The sequence below is a fragment of the Simochromis diagramma genome, unplaced genomic scaffold (assembly GCF_900408965.1).
Source record: "Simochromis diagramma unplaced genomic scaffold, fSimDia1.1 OVJJ01000317.1, whole genome shotgun sequence".
NCBI lineage: Eukaryota > Metazoa > Chordata > Actinopteri > Cichliformes > Cichlidae > Simochromis > Simochromis diagramma.
Genome location: NW_024386994.1, coordinates 3,912,314 through 3,929,601, shown reverse-complemented (window position 1 = coordinate 3,929,601; position 17,288 = coordinate 3,912,314). Strand labels below are relative to the sequence as shown.

At 41.4% G+C, this 17,288-nt stretch overlaps 3 protein-coding genes and 1 non-coding gene across 5 annotated transcripts in view; 2 read left to right on the top strand and 2 right to left on the bottom strand.

The window, feature by feature from the left end:
- The window catches only part of LOC120739024 (tenascin-X-like), an 877,833-nt gene that overhangs the window by 78,043 nt on the left and 782,502 nt on the right, over nt 1-17,288 (top strand). The gene's annotated exons all lie outside the window — the stretch shown is intronic.
- si:cabz01076231.1 (calcium-binding protein 2) lies at nt 22-3,506 on the bottom strand. Of its 2 annotated transcripts, none has more exons than XM_040040686.1 (7): nt 2,229-3,506; nt 1,937-2,087; nt 1,380-1,410; nt 825-968; nt 569-678; nt 293-440; nt 22-138 (listed from the first exon to the last, which is right to left on the bottom strand). In XM_040040686.1, the coding sequence occupies exons 1-7, from the start codon at nt 2,288-2,290 to the stop codon at nt 110-112; spliced, it is 675 nt and encodes a 224-aa protein (XP_039896620.1). In that variant the 5' UTR covers nt 2,291-3,506; the 3' UTR covers nt 22-109. The 2 variants fall into 2 exon arrangements, with proteins under 2 accessions (XP_039896620.1, XP_039896619.1); XM_040040685.1 differs by lacking the exon at nt 22-138 and having other exon boundaries at nt 203-440; nt 2,229-2,291; nt 2,505-3,506.
- On the top strand, nt 4,113-4,274 carry LOC120739193. The gene has a single exon (XR_005697134.1). It is a non-coding gene; the product is annotated as a U1 spliceosomal RNA (small nuclear RNA).
- tmem88b (transmembrane protein 88 b) lies at nt 7,169-13,600 on the bottom strand. The gene is made up of 3 exons (XM_040040684.1): nt 13,064-13,600; nt 10,382-10,792; nt 7,169-8,551 (listed from the first exon to the last, which is right to left on the bottom strand). The coding sequence occupies exons 2-3, from the start codon at nt 10,784-10,786 to the stop codon at nt 8,267-8,269; spliced, it is 690 nt and encodes a 229-aa protein (XP_039896618.1). The 5' UTR covers nt 10,787-10,792; nt 13,064-13,600; the 3' UTR covers nt 7,169-8,266.

Below are 17,288 nucleotides of genomic sequence, written 5' to 3'. Positions count from 1 at the left end.
CTTTATGTAGTAAAAGTCTGTAGCTAGGTTACAAACACAAGTGAGCCTAACTGTGAATACAGCTGTGGACCAAAGCAGTCTGTCCATGGTTGGTCGGTCTGTCGAACGATTAGCGAATAGAGAGCATCATCACAAACTCTGAGCAAAAGGAGAAAGAAGAGAAAACTGAGTCAGTGTGTGGCTATCTGACAGAAGTGTAATGGTGAATGTGGATGAAAAGTTTGAAAAGTGTAAAAACACACACACTTCTAATGAATCAGTTAATGGCCCGAAAATGCTGATGTCTTCTCACCTTCAAAATCAATGCTCCCATCTGCATTAATATCCAGCTCCTTTAAGATCTCCTCTAGTTCTCCTTTCTTCAGCTTCTCCCCCAGCAGGGTCTTCAGCGCTTCCTTCAACTCCTCCAGGTTGATTATTCCATCTCCGTCTACATCAAACTGAAAAACAAAGTATTTGAAATGACGTGCGTATCCGATGATACTGTGTGCGCACATTTATTTGGGATTTCTGTCCATTCGCTCTAATTCGATAACTGCGGTAATTGAGTCATCGTTAGCTGACAGACCTGCATGAAGGCCGACTGGAGCTCCTTTAGTCCCAGCATGTCCGCCGTCTCGCCCATCATCCTCGGTCCCATCAGTTCAATGAAGTCTTCAAAGTCCATTAACCCGCCCACTGTGAAGAAGAAAGGGGCTCTTAAGTGAACCAATAAAGGCCAAAACATGGCCAAATATGGAGTTGTTGTTTTTTTTACTTGACTGTTTAATAAAGATTTGAAATCGACTGATTGATTTCATTAAACATGTTCTCAGTGGACTCACTTCTCATCTTTATCTGTTGCACTATTTCCAGCAGCTCCATTTCAGTGGGCATGTATCCCATAGTCCTCATGCACTCAGCCACGTCCTTGTAGTTCAAGTAGCCATCTTGGTCGTAGTCAAACTCCTTAAAGGCCTCGTGCAGCTCTGTGAGAAATATCATAGGGGTTGCAAAGAGAACATGAAAGTTACTGATAACATTTAGCACCCAAATTCACACAATTTAAGGAAAACTGTTGAAAAATAGTTACAGTATGTAATGAAAAGGTGTGGTCTGGGAACATTTCTCCCTACTTTTGAACATACAATAGATTTATGAAGATGGAAAGAAACAAAAAGTAAATGAAATAAAAAAAAACTGGAAAAAAAAAAGCTTAAAATATTAAAACACTAAACAAAAGCTGGGTTTAGGCAGTCATTTTAACATTAACAGTTCATTTAAACTCTGTAATAATTCACCACTGACAACACAAAACAGGATTTTTAGGCGATCACCTCTGAGGCCCGACACCTCAGTGTAATAAATGTAACGCTGATGTAGGTGTGAGTGAGACTCACCGTCTAATTCAGCCTGAGCCAGTTCTCTGTCCTGCAAACACGCGAATCAGACATGTCACAGCAGCAAAAACAAAGTCAAATACTCCACAACAGAATAAAATCGACACCATTTCATTTTTGTAAATGAGTGTGATGCTCATGACATCAAAGATTGCTAACTTGTGTGTAATTTTCATTTATAAACATATCAAAAAACAAAAGGTCTCGTTCTGACGGAGCTCTTCTTTTGGATCATCCTAATGAATTGTGACGCTAAGCTTGTGCTAACGGGCGACTAACACGTCAGACACAGGCTTAGTGGAAAAAAGCTCCAGAAAGATCAGGAGCACACCTGTAAGTACACCGTCTCACCTCCGCCTGGCTCCTGACATTGTAACATGTGACACCTGTGACTGTTGTCATGGCGTTTAAATGGATAATGATTTTTTTTTTTTAAACAAATGCGTGTGAAGAAAAACTTGATACTGGGATATAAAATTGAGCTAAAACTGTGATTGAATATGTAAAGGTCAAAGGTCACAGCTGTACAGCACATTCGAATGGGTGAAAATACTTACTGCCCCAAAAATACTGTTGAGCACGGAGGTGTAGACTTTTTTCTTACTCTCAGAGACCTTCTTGGACTTCTTCAAAGACTTCTTGGGCGTTTCGGAGACTGAGCCTGATGGGGACTCCTTTCCCTTGGGAGATTTAGTGCCGCCTTCTTTTCTAAAACATGTAAAGTCACAATTCTTCCTCACATTTGACACCAGAGACCTCTGCTATACATCAGAGTTGTGGAAATTGTGCATACTTTTAGACAAATTTATTCTACTTTGATGAAGATACACAAAGACGATCTCAAGTTACCCATCTGCTGAGGCTGAGTCAGCGGAAGTTGTTGAAGGGGTCCGCTCTCCTGCTTTGGACATGCTGTGGATAAACAGAGACACACATGCCACAATAAGTGCACTATGTACTTCAATTAAACATATTAGTGAATATGCGCTGTATAAATGCAATCCATTATTATTGTTTGGAAATGTGAAAATTAACAGTTTTAGGAATGCTTAAAGATAAAAAAGAAAGAGTGTTTTCTATCACTGTTAGTACTTGATCTTGTTTTTGCCACTGCACATTGCTTACCTTACCTCTGTATCCAGTTAGTATGAGCAATAAGAGATCGTGTCCTCCTTTTAGCGGTGTTCCTCTTGTGTTGTGAATGGCTTCACGGTATACTCTGCTCTATCTGCTCTCGTCCTCCCACCGTCAGAGAGGCTTAACAGGTAATCACCTGGCTAAACATGCAGCCAGCAATCAGAGAGCAAAACGTGGAGCAGCACTGTGACTGTGGCTGGTTTGACTCCAAATGTGTGCCTGAGCACAAGAAGTGAAATACCTGGGATACCTCGTATAAAGGCACAAGCTGACATGTCATAAAAATACTTGCAAAACAGGACATTTCTTTCTTTTTACAGGCTTTTACTGATATAAGCAAATATTAGACAATTAATGACTTTTTTAAACGTGCGTTTGAGATAGACATCGTTCTCTAAATGTTATTTATTCAGCAGTCTGTTTATCCTGGAATACGTCGTGTATTTTATGGAGTTTTCCTGTATGTTGGGCTGTATAAAAACAGTCCAGTCGTCATCTTCAATGGCACCTTCAGCTTTCCTCAGATGAGTGTTGAAAATGTCGCTTTTGAGGCCTTAAACTCGGTGGTGTCGCGACTCTTGCCAGTCCGTGGGTAAGCCAATGATTAATAAATCATTAATAACCCCTGCTGTAACTGAACTTTTCTTTCAGGGTACTAATTAAGTTAACAGGCTGGTAAGCTTGTGCATCACCAGGTGTCGGATAATGTAGGTCTCCTCTGCTAATGAGTAGCCGTTTATACTGTTTTCTTTACACTGTAATGTATGCGAGTATGGGATCATTTATGGCAGCTAAAACTGTGCAAGTTGATAGCCTAACTTCACCAAACAAGTTCTTGTTTAAACGCCAGATGACTTTTATTCAATATTTGCGTTTATGCAAAATAGCCGTGTGTTCACTGGGCTCATAGCAGCTGGCCTACTCTGCACATGCTCCCGCTCCTGGTCAGGGTTAGCATGTCGGTGTGTTCGGTGGTCCACTAGATGGCGCCAAAACTCACAGTACTCTTACAGCCACGCTAGCATGACATTGCTGGAGCAGTTTATTCCTAAAATAGACGAATGTCGACGCATGTTTTGTCCCATATGGACTTGTTTTACAGTGTACTTATTTTTTTCTTAACATTTTACTCCAGTTTTATTAATCTTTTGTGAGCAAAGCTGGGGAAACACCTGTTAATAGACACCAGGTCAATTTGGCTGAATGAAACCACAGTTAAAAAGGAAAGCCTCACTTATCACGTTAGTCTTATAATTTTGGACGCTTGCAGAATATATTACATAAATGACTGCCTAGTGTTTGTCATTGTATAATGATTTGCAAAACTTTTAAAAATAAAACGCTCGCTGACCGGAAGTAAGCTGCGACGTCGAACCCATACATTGCGGCAAAGCATTATGGGAAAATCTCAGCCTATTTAACTTTCAAATTAACTATTACATGTCAATAAAATAGCATTAATCATTTGGTGAACGAGTTAGATTTTAAATTATGATCGTGTTCCACTAAACATTGTGTTGCTGCTTATTTCCGTAAAACCGTCAGGCTGACTCGTATGCGGCTGAAACCCACCCCTCGCCCGGCTGTCTCCCACTCATACTTACCTGGCAGGGATGATACCATGATCACAAAGGTGGTTCATCTAGAGCGAGGCTTTGCCATTGCACAAAGGCAATTCTGACCTCTGTGAATTCCTCAAATGTGGGAATCTCAACTGCACAATTTATGGTAGTGGGGATTGCGTACGCGCTTTCCCCTATTAACATGTGAAAAGAAAATTACAGTCCCACTCTATCATTCAAGAGGTACCTCGTTAATCGTGGTGCATACTGGTGTTTGAAATCTTTGGAGAGTGCTTGGATTTCGCGTGTAGTGCTTAAAACCTCGTGAAACTGTAACCGTATTTCATTCACCACAAATAACTATCTGCTTGAATAGTTTTCTTCAGATGGAGAAATAAAATGAGTCCCGAAGTCTAAAAGCAAAATTCTGCCTTGCTCCTCTGCATGTCAGTCATTCAGTCTGTTGTCTGATTTTTCTTTATCAGGTGATGTTTTCAGCTCCTTTATCCCGCCTGACGCCTGGACTGCTGTCTGTGGTCTTCAGCATGATCACAATGTGTTATTTATGTATTTTGACTGGTTTACAATGTTAGGACAGTAAGCATTATCAGTGTATATTCCAATAAAAGCATCTAGTTTTTACTCCAACATCGATGAGGATTTTCTTTTGGCTCTTTTGAACCAACAGGTTGGAAAGTGCCCTGAAATTAAGAGCAATTGAAAATCAATTCCTTTCTTTTCTTCTGTGATTATTATGTGCAAAGTCTTTTAGGTTCTTCTGACAATGTAATTGTTTTACTTTTCAACTGGTAAAATCTGAAGGATTATTCATGCCATGACACTGTCATTTACAGACAGGCAAGAAATTAAAGGCATGCCCTGAACTCCTGATCCCTACAGAGAGAGACATTGTTGCACTTTGCTGCCATGTTAGGGTTCACTTGTCAAAGGTAAGAGTTGTAAAATCATTACAAACTTGCTATGAGAGATTATGTTTGTCCTGTGACAAATAGACTGAATAGTTGATTATGAAAATGGCGTGATCATACACCATGGCTTTCACAGTCACCTGATGTCAACCAAGACTATCTGGGGAAATTTGACTCACATAACAGATAATAGCTCTGTTAGAGTTTCCTAATCAATTCCAGGAAACACTGAAGTTGTTGCGGAGGCATGTGTTGTACAAATACTTCCAAAACTTGTCTTTGCCTGCTTGTACACATTGCTTCTTTGGTTCAGGTCTATTATGTGTTTCTACATAGTTGTGTCTACATGTCTAAGACAGATTAAAGCCCAACTTGGGCATTCATTAAGTAAATCCACAACTCACTGTTACTGTAACACAGGACACTTTATTAAAGTGGATGAAACAGGAATACAGGAAAACAGCACTGCAGGATAGTCAATCGTTTGGTGAAGACCAAACTTCTCACCAGGCCTGCTGACGAGGTGCATGGGCATCTGGATTTACAACATGACTTGCTAATGTCGCCATCATCAGTTGTAGCCACTGAAAAGACTAGAAATGGGCGTAATACATTAGATGTCGGCTAGCGCGCGGCTAACATTTACCACAAAGAAAAAGGCTTAAATGCGCTATCGTGTAATTTCCGCTAAATCCAGAGTCGATAAATTAGCGTAAACATAAAAGAAATGCCAGTTTCCATAAAAAACAGCGGACTTGCCGGCTTCTTCGCTGTTCCGCTGCGTGTTGTTGTTTTGGTGACGCAACTTCCGTCGAGCAGACGATTGGTCGTCTACAGTGGGAGTCGGCGCTCCTATTGGCCCGAGTCTACAGTGTCTACGCTCACCGTAGACTCCGGGCCAATGAAAAGACGTAACCTGTCTACAGTCAGCGTAGACTTTTCCCACATTCCTGGAGGTTGCTGTTTTAATAAGTGTTTGCTGAAAAACAACAAATACAAAGTATGGATAACACAAGGAACAAATCCACCTGAAAGGTCTGCAAAAAGGATTTGCACCTTTTCACAGGGGGCACTTTGCGTAAGCCCTAGTACATAATTTTCCAGTGTGTGTACGTTACACATGCTAATTTTTTAAAATAATTGTTTTGCTATGATGATTGAAATGCACTGAGTATGATACAATATGGCAGCGCTGTTATAGCAGTTAGTTATGGCGAGGTGATGTATGAAAGGCTATGAAAGTAGCTAACATTACTTAGCAGTAACAGTAATGTGACTTCACTCAAGTGAAAGCTTTAAACGTTAGCCCGATACTTAACTAGCCAACATAAGGCTTTCTGATTAAAGACTAAAAGCAAACTTATCGCCAAGTAAATAGAATACTGTTTATATTTTTGTTTATGACTGGCATTAACACGGTGCCTTTGGAAACACCTTAAGGGGAAATCATGGTAATAAGAGGGACTGATCCATATGTGCACAAAGAATTGACAGTTTTTGTGCTACCGAAGTTCCCCGGCTTTCATTCAAAATCTGTTTATCGTGAGCACCTACACATTAAACAACTTAAAACATTGTATGCTTCAGCTCGCGCTATCTGTGTCACAAGCACCTACAATTCATGTAATACAGCTTAAGGCTGCCTGTTATTAAATGGCTTACAATTGTACCTAAAAATATCAAAGATGATAGATTAAATAAATAGATTTTAGGTAGATGCTTGTGCATTCTTAAAGTCTTATATGTTGATTTGAACTGAGTGTGTCATCTGTTCAAAGCCTCCCAGTCAGTGCTGTTCTCCATGCCTGTCTTACTGTACGCGGTGCACAAACACTTTAAAGTTGATCATTTAGGACTTCAACAATAATATTACAGGAATGTAGTAAAACAAAAAAACATCTGTCTCCTACTTTTTGCGTCACGTAGGAAAGAAGCATCAATATCTGGTGAGAAGACTTATTAATTTGGCCTTGCTGTGTATTATTTTGGTTTGATTTTGATGTTTGGTGCAGTTTTCTTGTTTTGTTTTCAACAGGAGATTTGATTTGAACACATTTGTACATCTTAATTTTTAAGTGAGATGTGCCTTTTGAGTTTCGACACTATATGCATATAAGGCAGCCTTTTTCCTTTTGCAGTATTTTTGTGTGGTGTGTTTTTCTCTTTTTAATGAAAGGGGAACAAAGGACATTTAACTCAACCTAAGATGATTTGTTGTAATTTTCACATGGTCTTACTGAGGTGATGCAAAGTGAAACATGCATTCTTGTTTGTTTGCTTGTTTGTTTGTTAAAAAGTCCTTAAAAAGTGCTTGAATTTGACCCTGAAAAAGGTTTATGAACCCTGATTAATCCAACACATGATTAAAGTTTGCAAATCAACAAGAATGGGGATAGACAGTTTGTTATGATATGTAACATCGTCTGTTTATCACAATACGTCACACGCTTAGCTGTCTGTTGTATTTTGAAACTTGTAACAGCTATGATTTCTAATAACGCCTAACAAACAACACATCTTATTTGTTTATTGGCTGACAACAGTCAAAAAGGCTAACGTTGGTGGATTTCATCGTTCCCCTAAAACAGTTGTTGTTACTCCACTCGGCTCTGACAGTCGCTCTGGTGGATAAATGGACCGCTCCTGTTTAAACTGCTTTTGAACTCTGTAAACTCGCGCTAATAAAACGGCAGACCACACCAGCTAACTCTCGTAGCTTTATTTATTTAAAAAAAGGAAACAAAACATGCAGGAGAATGCAGTTACAGTTTGCAACAGCTAAAAAGAAAACTACACTAGACATATAAATGTTTCTCATTATAACATAAATGTGACAGGATACAGCTGTGAAGTGTCAGTACAACCTTTGATGTTTTTCAGATGTCCAGCTTCCTCTCAATCACTTAAAAACACATAAAAATAAACCAGACCATCATGTAAGTGTCTTTTTGTCTCGGCTGTAATTTATTGACTTGAACAGGCTCTCTTATTGAGACCGTGTTATTTAACAAAGTGGAATTTGCATTTGTTTTAGTTTCATTTGAAGTATACACGCTTTGTATGGATTCATTTTTTTCCATAATGCTGAGGCAATATTGTAACTAGAAAGTTACAAGATAATTATAGTTCACATATCTCAATTTTCCTGACATCTGCTGCCTTTTCTTAACCCCTCTTTTTTTGTTCGTGCCCCTTTACTTAATCTAAAGGTCTTTTCTCACCCCGTTTTCTTTTCCCCTTTACCAAGCCCACAGTCATCTCACACCCAGACCTTCCCCTTTCCACCGCCATCAGCAGCATCTCGACCCCCGCAGCAGCCCGTGCCCAGGCCACGATGCTGGGTGGCCGGGAGGTTCTTGTACACGGCCCGGCTGTATGGAATGAAACACAGGCCCAGCTGGAGGTGTCGGGCCAGACGACAGTATGCAGCCAGCGCCAGGACTAACAGAGGGGTGACCAAGAGGAAGCCCACCACCAGCAAAGCCACACAGCCTCCATCGGTCAGTAGGTCTGAGCAGTAGGGTGTAGTTCCATGGGGGCGCACCTGCAGACCACATGGGAAACTTTAGTGTTTTCAGTCAGTCATCATTTTAAACCTTTATTTTGCAACTTTACCCAGGACGATACATTTTTTAAGAAGGCTCCGCTCCCACATAGTCGCACACACGAAAACCTTGGCTGATCTGCCGGCCGCCATCACAATCCAGGGGATGACGTAGTGTATGAGGTATGTGTGTATGAGGTGAGGACCGACACCAGTTGGTAGTCTGAGATATAACACTCTCATTCTCTCGCACACACATAAACATATGCATGTCTGAGAAAAATTAATGGAACTAAAAAGACGTTGGTTGAAGCTACTGTGAGCTGGATTGATGCTCTATGTCAAAGTATGTGCAATAGCACAGTGGGAGTGGAAGAAAAGGTGATGGGTTCAAGATATGAATGTGGAAGAGGAGGAGAGGCGGTATGTCTGAATTATCGCTATCAGCCTGTGAAGTGAACATATGAATGCACAAGCAAAGTGCAGGCTGCAAGAAAGTAAGAATGACATGGAAAACACTAAACTCAAACCTCTGTCAGTGTCTGTAGAGTTGCAAAAAGGGCAAAGCAAGGCAAGAGTTGTGCACCAGAATCCACTGGAATTTGAAATAAGGTCTTCTATATTGTTCTTTTAAATGATTAAAGTCGTGCAGTCTTAAAGCCGTATAGCTGATTTAATCTTACTTTAAAAATAAAAACAACGAACATTCTGCATAAAAATATAATATAGTGCGAGTTAACGGAGGAAGCGTTTAGAATAGGAGTCGTAGAAGATAAGACTCGGACAAGTATGCCCGTGTTTGTTTTAAAATCGTGAGAGCTCCTGAATGCCTCCAGATCTGAGGCAGGGTGTACTGGGAAAGGAATGCACTTGTTTCTTTTTTGCAAAACGTTGTATATATATTGCATGTGTGGTTGTGTTTTCTTAAATACTTGGATCCAACTTACTTTCTTTATATGTTTTTTTTCTTCGGCCCTTTTTTATTTCTCCCGAATTTTCTCCTTTCTTCACCCTCCCAGATCCTGGTTAATCCTTTTCTAAGCTGGTGTCACATGAGGTCTTACTGTGAGAGAACATGAGAGAATCCTGGTCCCTCTGGTTATTAAGGAGGCCTACACAAGTGCCATTGGTATGTGTGAAAGCCTCTGATCCACCATGACTTTTTGGTTTAGTCCAGGTGATGCTTCTGCATACGATGTTAAGTGAGCAGCTTCGTTTTAGCTGTATGTGCTTTTCAAAAATATTGTTTCCTCACATGCAATTCTGTGTATTAACCGTTTGTTTAGTTTTTAATATTTATGTTTTTCCGATATTATGCTTTCACAATCATATGTTAAAAAGTGTATTTTAATCCCTAAAGCAGACATTCGCTAAAGGTTTATGCTCTAATGCCTATCCTACTCCTGGCCACTTGCCCTGTCCAGTTGTTTCTCCTCAACATCTAAAAGAATCTGAGACTTATCAGATTATAAAACCTCTCATTGATGATAAAAGCCAAAGCACTCCCTAAGCCCCAAGCACAACTATTTCAAACTTGTGGATAAAAGTTACAAGATTAGGACTTGTAGATATTTCATAAAAAGATTGATGCAATCATCTCCACTCAGCATCTCTCCTTACATACTCCGGTGGTTTCAAATGTCTGCGATGCATGATTTTTGAGAGCAAATAGCTCTATGAGTTATTATGAAATGCGTCTGGGGATGCATGCAGATGTGCTAATTGAGTTTAAATTGCGCCTGAATACCGCGGTGCAGCAGAAGAACACAAAGAGTTCACACAGTTTTCACACGTTCCCGTTCATTCGCTCCCCGTTTTCCTTTCTCTTACTGTAGAGTGACAGAGGAAGCCAAACACAACCATGACGATGGCTGGTGTCAGGATGATCCCGAACACCAGTCCAGCGAGGCACGCGTTGATTGCGGCGATCAGCACGTTCTGAGCGGTCACCAGCACCGAGCAGGCCCAGCAGTCGAGAGATCCCCGCAGCTCCAGAGGAGCCTCGCTTCCCCCGCCGCCACTCTCAGCTGCAGAATAAGGAGGAGGCACAACCACACGTGAAGGTGTTTCTCTCCCTCCACCCACAGCCGCGGTGGATGCCAGGGAGTTGGAATGGTGAAGATGCTGCTGCTGGTGGTGGTTGGTGTGGTGGTGGTGGTGGTGAGGTGGCAGTTCCTCAGACAAGTCCAAGGCCTGATGGTGTGCCCCCCTCTCGAGAGTACCGGCCATACTCATAACGAACTGTGTGAAGAAAAAGAAATCGGAACTTGGTCTGAATCGACATCAAGGATGAGGAGATTGTGCACATCATTGCAGGTGTTTTGAAGGTGTTGTATGTGTGGCCAATGTGTTGGTGGTTGGAGACTGTGTGAGCAGTCAGGTGTCAAAGTGACAAAAACCACTGAGTTGGTGGTTGTGGGTTCACTAAGAGGTTACATGCTTTTTCTGTCAGGAAGCTAGGAAGCCTCGTGTGATGCCATCTGTGAGGTGATGATTATCAGCGAGCTGATTGGCCAAAAGGAAAAGGCCCCATAATTGTTATATGTAGTTTGTGAAGTGGAGAGATCAAGGCTAATTCGCGTCAAAGTTTGTACATGTGGGTGTTGTTTGCACATGTAACTGTGGCTATGTGGTGTTGTGTGTTGTGCCTCTGCAAGTACCGATGCTACTAAAGAAAAAGGTTTAACTCCTCAGGCTAGTTGTTGATCACAGATATATCTTGTACTAGTAAAACAGTCCACCGTTACAAATCGAACCCTTAGAATTTTCACTGTAGCTCAGTGAAGCACCAGCTCAATAATACCCATGACTTTGCTACTACAACGAATTATTCGCTTACTTTGTGTTAAAATAATGGTCGCGTTTTCTCGGGATTTAGCAATTTTTTGACATCGGAAGAGATCAATAAAGGAACAACAGTTTAAAAGGAGTTGGTCACAGGTTTGGATATATTACTGTAGGTCTTCACCTTATAATATAAAGTGCTTTTGGTTGACTTGTATATAAATTGTGTTGAAGTGAATTGAATAATTCTGCCAACACAAAATGTAATAACAATATGGAACGACATAAAAACGATGCAGTTTACTAATGTAAATATGGCCGCAATATTATTAATGGCCAAGGTGCCATTATTGCAAGATGTTAGGCATTTTATGGAAATCAAATGTTTCATAAAGTGTATAGAGTCATTTAACTTTTGTAAATAATGGCCTCGTGAGCATGAAATATTAAGAATAAGTTATGGCAATTTTATATAACAAAAAATCGGGTAGATATTTAAGAGATCTTACACCAGGACGTTGCATTCTTTTTGCGCTAGGGCAGATTTTATGGGGTACGCAGCTGCGTCTGCTGCAGGATATCCTCACTTCTCTGAGGTCAGGAGACAGCGATGACCATGTTGGAGAGAGGACGTGAGAGTACCACGGCTTTGCAAGCTGCCAGAAAAAGCTTCAGTGCCGGAAAAATCCCAGCAGGAAAGACCTACTCAACCTGTCATCCTTTTATTTTTAAAAGCGTTGCCACACACTGATAGGAAGGCCATCTTTTCTTTGACTTGAACGAGTCACAGATTCATATTTATGCCGTACGGGAATGCTGTGTGGACAAAAATTGAGCACATTAGAATCTGTCCTGTGCAGGAACCAGTGGAGGACTATGCCTGTGCTGGCGGTGGTGTGATGTGTGTAATGAGTGGTTCATTGTGATGGCAAGATGGAAGTTGCGTGCACAACAGCAGCTTTTTGTACAAACAAAAACGGGTGAGGCCGTTTAATCGTGTAAAGTCAGAAAGGTCAGGTAAGATGGCCGTGTGTGCACGCTGTGTGCACTTAAAGCTCAAGTCGAACAAAAAGTAACCTTCAAAATATATCGGCTAACGTTGGACTCACTGGATCTCAGCAGGTACAGCAGATCCGGGGCTTTCGCGATGCTGTCCTGGGTGCTTTAGTGTTAATTTTTCCACGCCTGTGTCCCATTGTTATCCCAAGTGTTTTTGTAAGGTGGAAGGTCATAGAGGAAGGACTGGCAGGAAAGTGTGTATGCGCACATGCGTGTGTGTGTGAGGTGACTCATTGTGCAGCTTATGGGAAATACATTTAAGGACTCCGCCCATTTTACTCACTGCTCTTACTTTTCGTGGAGTAACGTGTTGTGTCGGAACTAAATAGCTTATTTCGTTTAGCTCAAATATGGAAAACTGAGCAGCGAGGTTAATGAAGCTACTGTATGAGTTTATTTTTGTGTCATAATGTGTAGCGCTATATTGTGGATAAGCTAGGTCTCAGTGCTGTCATGCTTCATTGATTCAGGGAGATTTTCTATTGTTTTTTCTTTCTTTTGTATCATCTGGAACAAAATAGCTGCAATAATACTTGTTTGTCTCTTATACTCATTACGTTCTGTTGAACATCAGTCAATAGATGTAAACAGTGTTTTAGCTTCAGTGTAGTAACTTATATCTCAGCTGTTCAGTGTTAATATGATTTCATTGTTTGAGGTCGTACTCACGTTGTGCTGTGGGGCCCGGTGGACCTCTTGCTGTTCCTCCTCCAGATTTTTGCTGCTTTTCTCACTTCTTCTGCAGAAGACTTGTGACCAGTCTGTCAGCCACACTTGTGCACTCCCTGCACACTTTAATGAAGCTCTTTCGTTCTGCTTTTATTCCTTCAGCTGTTCTTTTCCAGTTCTCCAGAGTGAAGTTAAAACAGGCTTTGAGATCTTCTTGGAGGTTCCCCTTTGAAGCCTTGTCTCTTTAGGTGAAAAATTGGTGTCCTGCAGCTTTGCTTTTGGTTTCCGTCAGATATCCTGAGATGTCAGTGGAAAAGATTGCGTCTTAAATCTTCTGTCGTCTTCTCCAATCCACCGATCAAATTGTTGCTGTGGACGAAGTAATGCAGAGATGATGGTGGAAATAACCGAAGCTTCCAGTTGCTGTGGTCTTTGTCTTCGGTATGTCAAACTTCTGTCTCTGCCCTCCTCTTTTTACCCCCCATCTGATTGAGTCCAGAGTGCTGTATCTCCCCTCCTCCTGCACTCCCTGCATCCATCCCACTTTCTCCCCACCCATCAAACTTATCAACACCCCCCCTGCTTTTCTCCTGCAACTCCTCTCACTACACACATTCCACCTCTCTTATCCAGGACATGCTACACCCCTTCACCCTCTCCCTGTTGCAATGGGGGCTGGGTGTTGTGTGTTAGGGGTCAGAATGAGGCGGCTGACCTGATAAGTTGAGGTGCAGGAAAGCAGAAAAAAGGGGGGGAAGGGCAGTAGAGGCAGACTTGGTTTGTCTTAAAGGTGGAGGTACCACGGAGCCGAGCACATTCTTTTTATCATGTTTATTTGTATTACAGAGTCCAAAAACTGCTTTAGAAAATGTTAACCAGTGATTTAAACGTACAGGATGATAAACTCAGCTGGAGTTGATAAGAGGCAGATGATGCCATCTGACACTTAGAGTTTCATACACAGCTCTCTTAAGGTGTCAACGCAGCATTTCAGTCAGGTTGACTTTGACGTGGCTGCTGCAGTGCCCAGTCTGGGCCAAGCTTTAGCTGTCAGACAGATGGTCTCACGTTGACTCTAGAATACTTTATATACAGAGGAGTTCATGGTTGACTCAGTGACTGTGAGATGCCCAGGTCCTGCGGATGCAAAACAAGCCCCCATCATCACCCCTCCACCTCCGTGCTTGACAGTTGGTGTGAGGCGTTTGTGCTGAAATGCTGACTTTCAATCCTTTTAAAAGGAGTTTTTGGTTACGTTGTTATTATAAATCATGAAGGTGTGGTTTGGACCTCTGTGGGTCTTAGAGGTAGTCTGTGACACCAGTGTGTGGCATTGCCGTGCACGCATGAAAAGTTGGTTTGAGTCCACGATAGCGCCCTCTTTGTGCTACATGCACAGAGAATCACTACGTTTAGTGAGAGCTGAAGCAAATTTTATACATCTAGATTTAGCTTGACCATGTGTGTGTGTGTCTGTGTTTATATGTCTTTGTGGGGATCAAAAATTGGAAGTTTACTACACTTGTGGGGACCAACAGCCCTTATGGGGACCAAACTCTCGGTCCCGGAAAGTTTGAAGGCATTTTTGAGACTCAAAATGTGGTTTTAGTGTCAGGGATACAATTAGGTTGCGGTTAGGTTTGGTCTGAGGGTTAGGATTAGGGTTAGGGAGTCATTGTTGATGGTTAGGGTAAGCGGCTAGTCAATTAGATGTCCCCACAAAGATATGAAAACATATGTGTGTGTGTGTGTCTGTGTGTGTCGTTTTTAGTGCAGTAATGTTTAATACATGTTTTTTGTTGCGTAGTTCAGTTTGAAGTCACATGTATAGCTTTTGTCCTTAGATAACAGAAATAATTACTAAAGATTATTAAAAAGGAAAATTACACACGTATATTATGTCAAATGTTTTTTTCTAAATGCTAAAAAAAAAACCCTCTATGGTATAAAACTCCCGTGCGCAGTGACAGAACGTTGGCAGGTCACCATGTCCTCGGGTTAAGCTAGAGGCCATGGGGCCAGCAGGAGGACAGGCTGAAGGAAATCCTGCTTGAAAACACACAGGAAGACCACCTCCGTCTGTCTATCTGTCCACCCCGCTGCAGTCAGGTGGCGATAAGAGAGCCAACGCTCTCGTCTCAGCCAAGAAAAAAATACTTCAGCTATGCAATCACTACCAAGCGGTGTAATCAGGACGATCAAACTTTGATGTTTGTTTACGCTGCTCTTACTGAGCATGAGAGCAAAGGCTGTGAAGTAACTATTTCATCTGTAATGTCGAGATCATACAAAAAACAACCAAGATCTGAAGTAGTGACATTTCTACTGTAGCATAAAGGCTTATACGTTTATGCTACATTAAGCAGAAAGGTCACCTCTAGTTCTACATACCACGTATAGCTGTCCCATTGATGTCTTCAGATTTATTGGGTAACTGGGGATAATAAAGAGGCCAAAGAAGGGCTTTAAGTAAATAAACAGTGCAAGCTCAAAGCAGAGGAAAAGGGCTGGAAAATCAGGATCAGACAGGACTAATTATTTTGCTTATGCTCTGATCTTTTATCATTTCACTGATTACAGCCTTTGTGGGTCTCTTGGGATGTTGCCGTCTTACCTCACTGCTTTCTATCAGTGTAATCTCCCATTCTTCATGTTTCTTGCAACATCTTACATCTGTTTATTATCGGACTGCTGCTACTGCTGCTCATCACACTAAACCTGAGGTGTGACTTTGACCAGAATAAATCACCATCTGAACAGATAGATTCTTATAAACCACGTAGCTTATGCGTCTTACCAGGACTTGTCTGACTAGAAGTTACTTGAAGCATTGATATACTACCTTTTGGCACTAGTGCTCATTGGTGGCTGTGGTGGTGTAAACAAAGAGCAATCTAAAGCAAACTTTAACGTTCTCTGTGTGACTTGTTGTCGTATAATCTGTGAGGAAAGCCTGGCAGGTCTGTTATTGCTTTGTGCTGTTTCCTGCTCTGCTATCTCTTAGGTTTTTCTGCTTGTGCAATCTCCTTCCTTAGTTTATCCTGGGTTCTGATGTCCAACTGGAAACTTTTAGATTACTCTAGCCGTATTTTTTCACACGCTTGTCTAACAATAGCAAGCCCGAGGTGAGGACGTGAATAACAAAGCTGCGCCAAACATATGTCACAGCCAAAGGATATGACTGTTTTTAAATGGTTTGAAGGAGGGTTGTGACATATTTTAGAGCGGTGAGGTGGCTGAATGTGCGCTATAAATAAGAAGAGAGGCGCAAGAAGATGGTTAGCGCAGACGGATCATCAGAGAGGTTCAAGCTATTGTATTCAGAGGTGCAGCTAATGAATACTTTGAAACAAGCTGGACACAGCTAACACAAAAAAGTGTGTCTTGCTCCTCCATGTGTGCGCTCACATTAATGAAGGCTTTGGCAGGATTTATGTGGCGATTGATTTTTCGGCAAATTGTGTCACAGAGAGCTCTGTGTTTCAAATCAAATATAGAAAAGGTAATATATATTTACATTTTTTTTATTTTGAGGTAATAAATATGTTTCAGTGGATTTTTTGACCAGTGTTGATACAAAGTAGCAAACCTAAAAGCCTGGCGATACATGATGAGTATCATGACAGTGGCCCAATTTTCCAAACTGTGTTAGCTGCAGGTCCAGCAGTGTAGAACCGACTAACTAGGATCTATAAGAAATACTTTAATGCATCACCAACACATTCCCAAGTTTGTGCTGATTTAACTTCACTGTGCAGCTTCCTTCAGTGGTATTATTGAGAAACATTTGCATTCGAGCACTCGATTATTATAAGAATTAACAACAAGTGGTGCTTAGAGTGGAATAAATAAATAAATAAATTGCAGTTCAAAAACAATTAAAGGAAGACTTGGAAAACAATTGAGATCTCAGTGGGGTAAAAAGAATCATGCTGAATATCTGTTCTGATATGGACCGAATAATGAGTTAGGTGTCAGGTTTCGGAAAGCAGGAACCAAACATAGGACCTTCTGAGTTGGCGACAGTGATATCACAGTTTGATGGAAATGGCTTCTCATGTCTTTTTTCCTGTCTTCCTTCTCTCACCCCAACCATCGCAGCAGATGGCCCCGCCCCTCCCTGAGCCTGGTTCTGCCGGAGGTTTCTTCCTGTTAAAAGGGAGTTTTTCCTTCCCACTGTTGCCAGAGTGCTTGCTCATAGGGGGTGATATGATTTTTTTTGTCA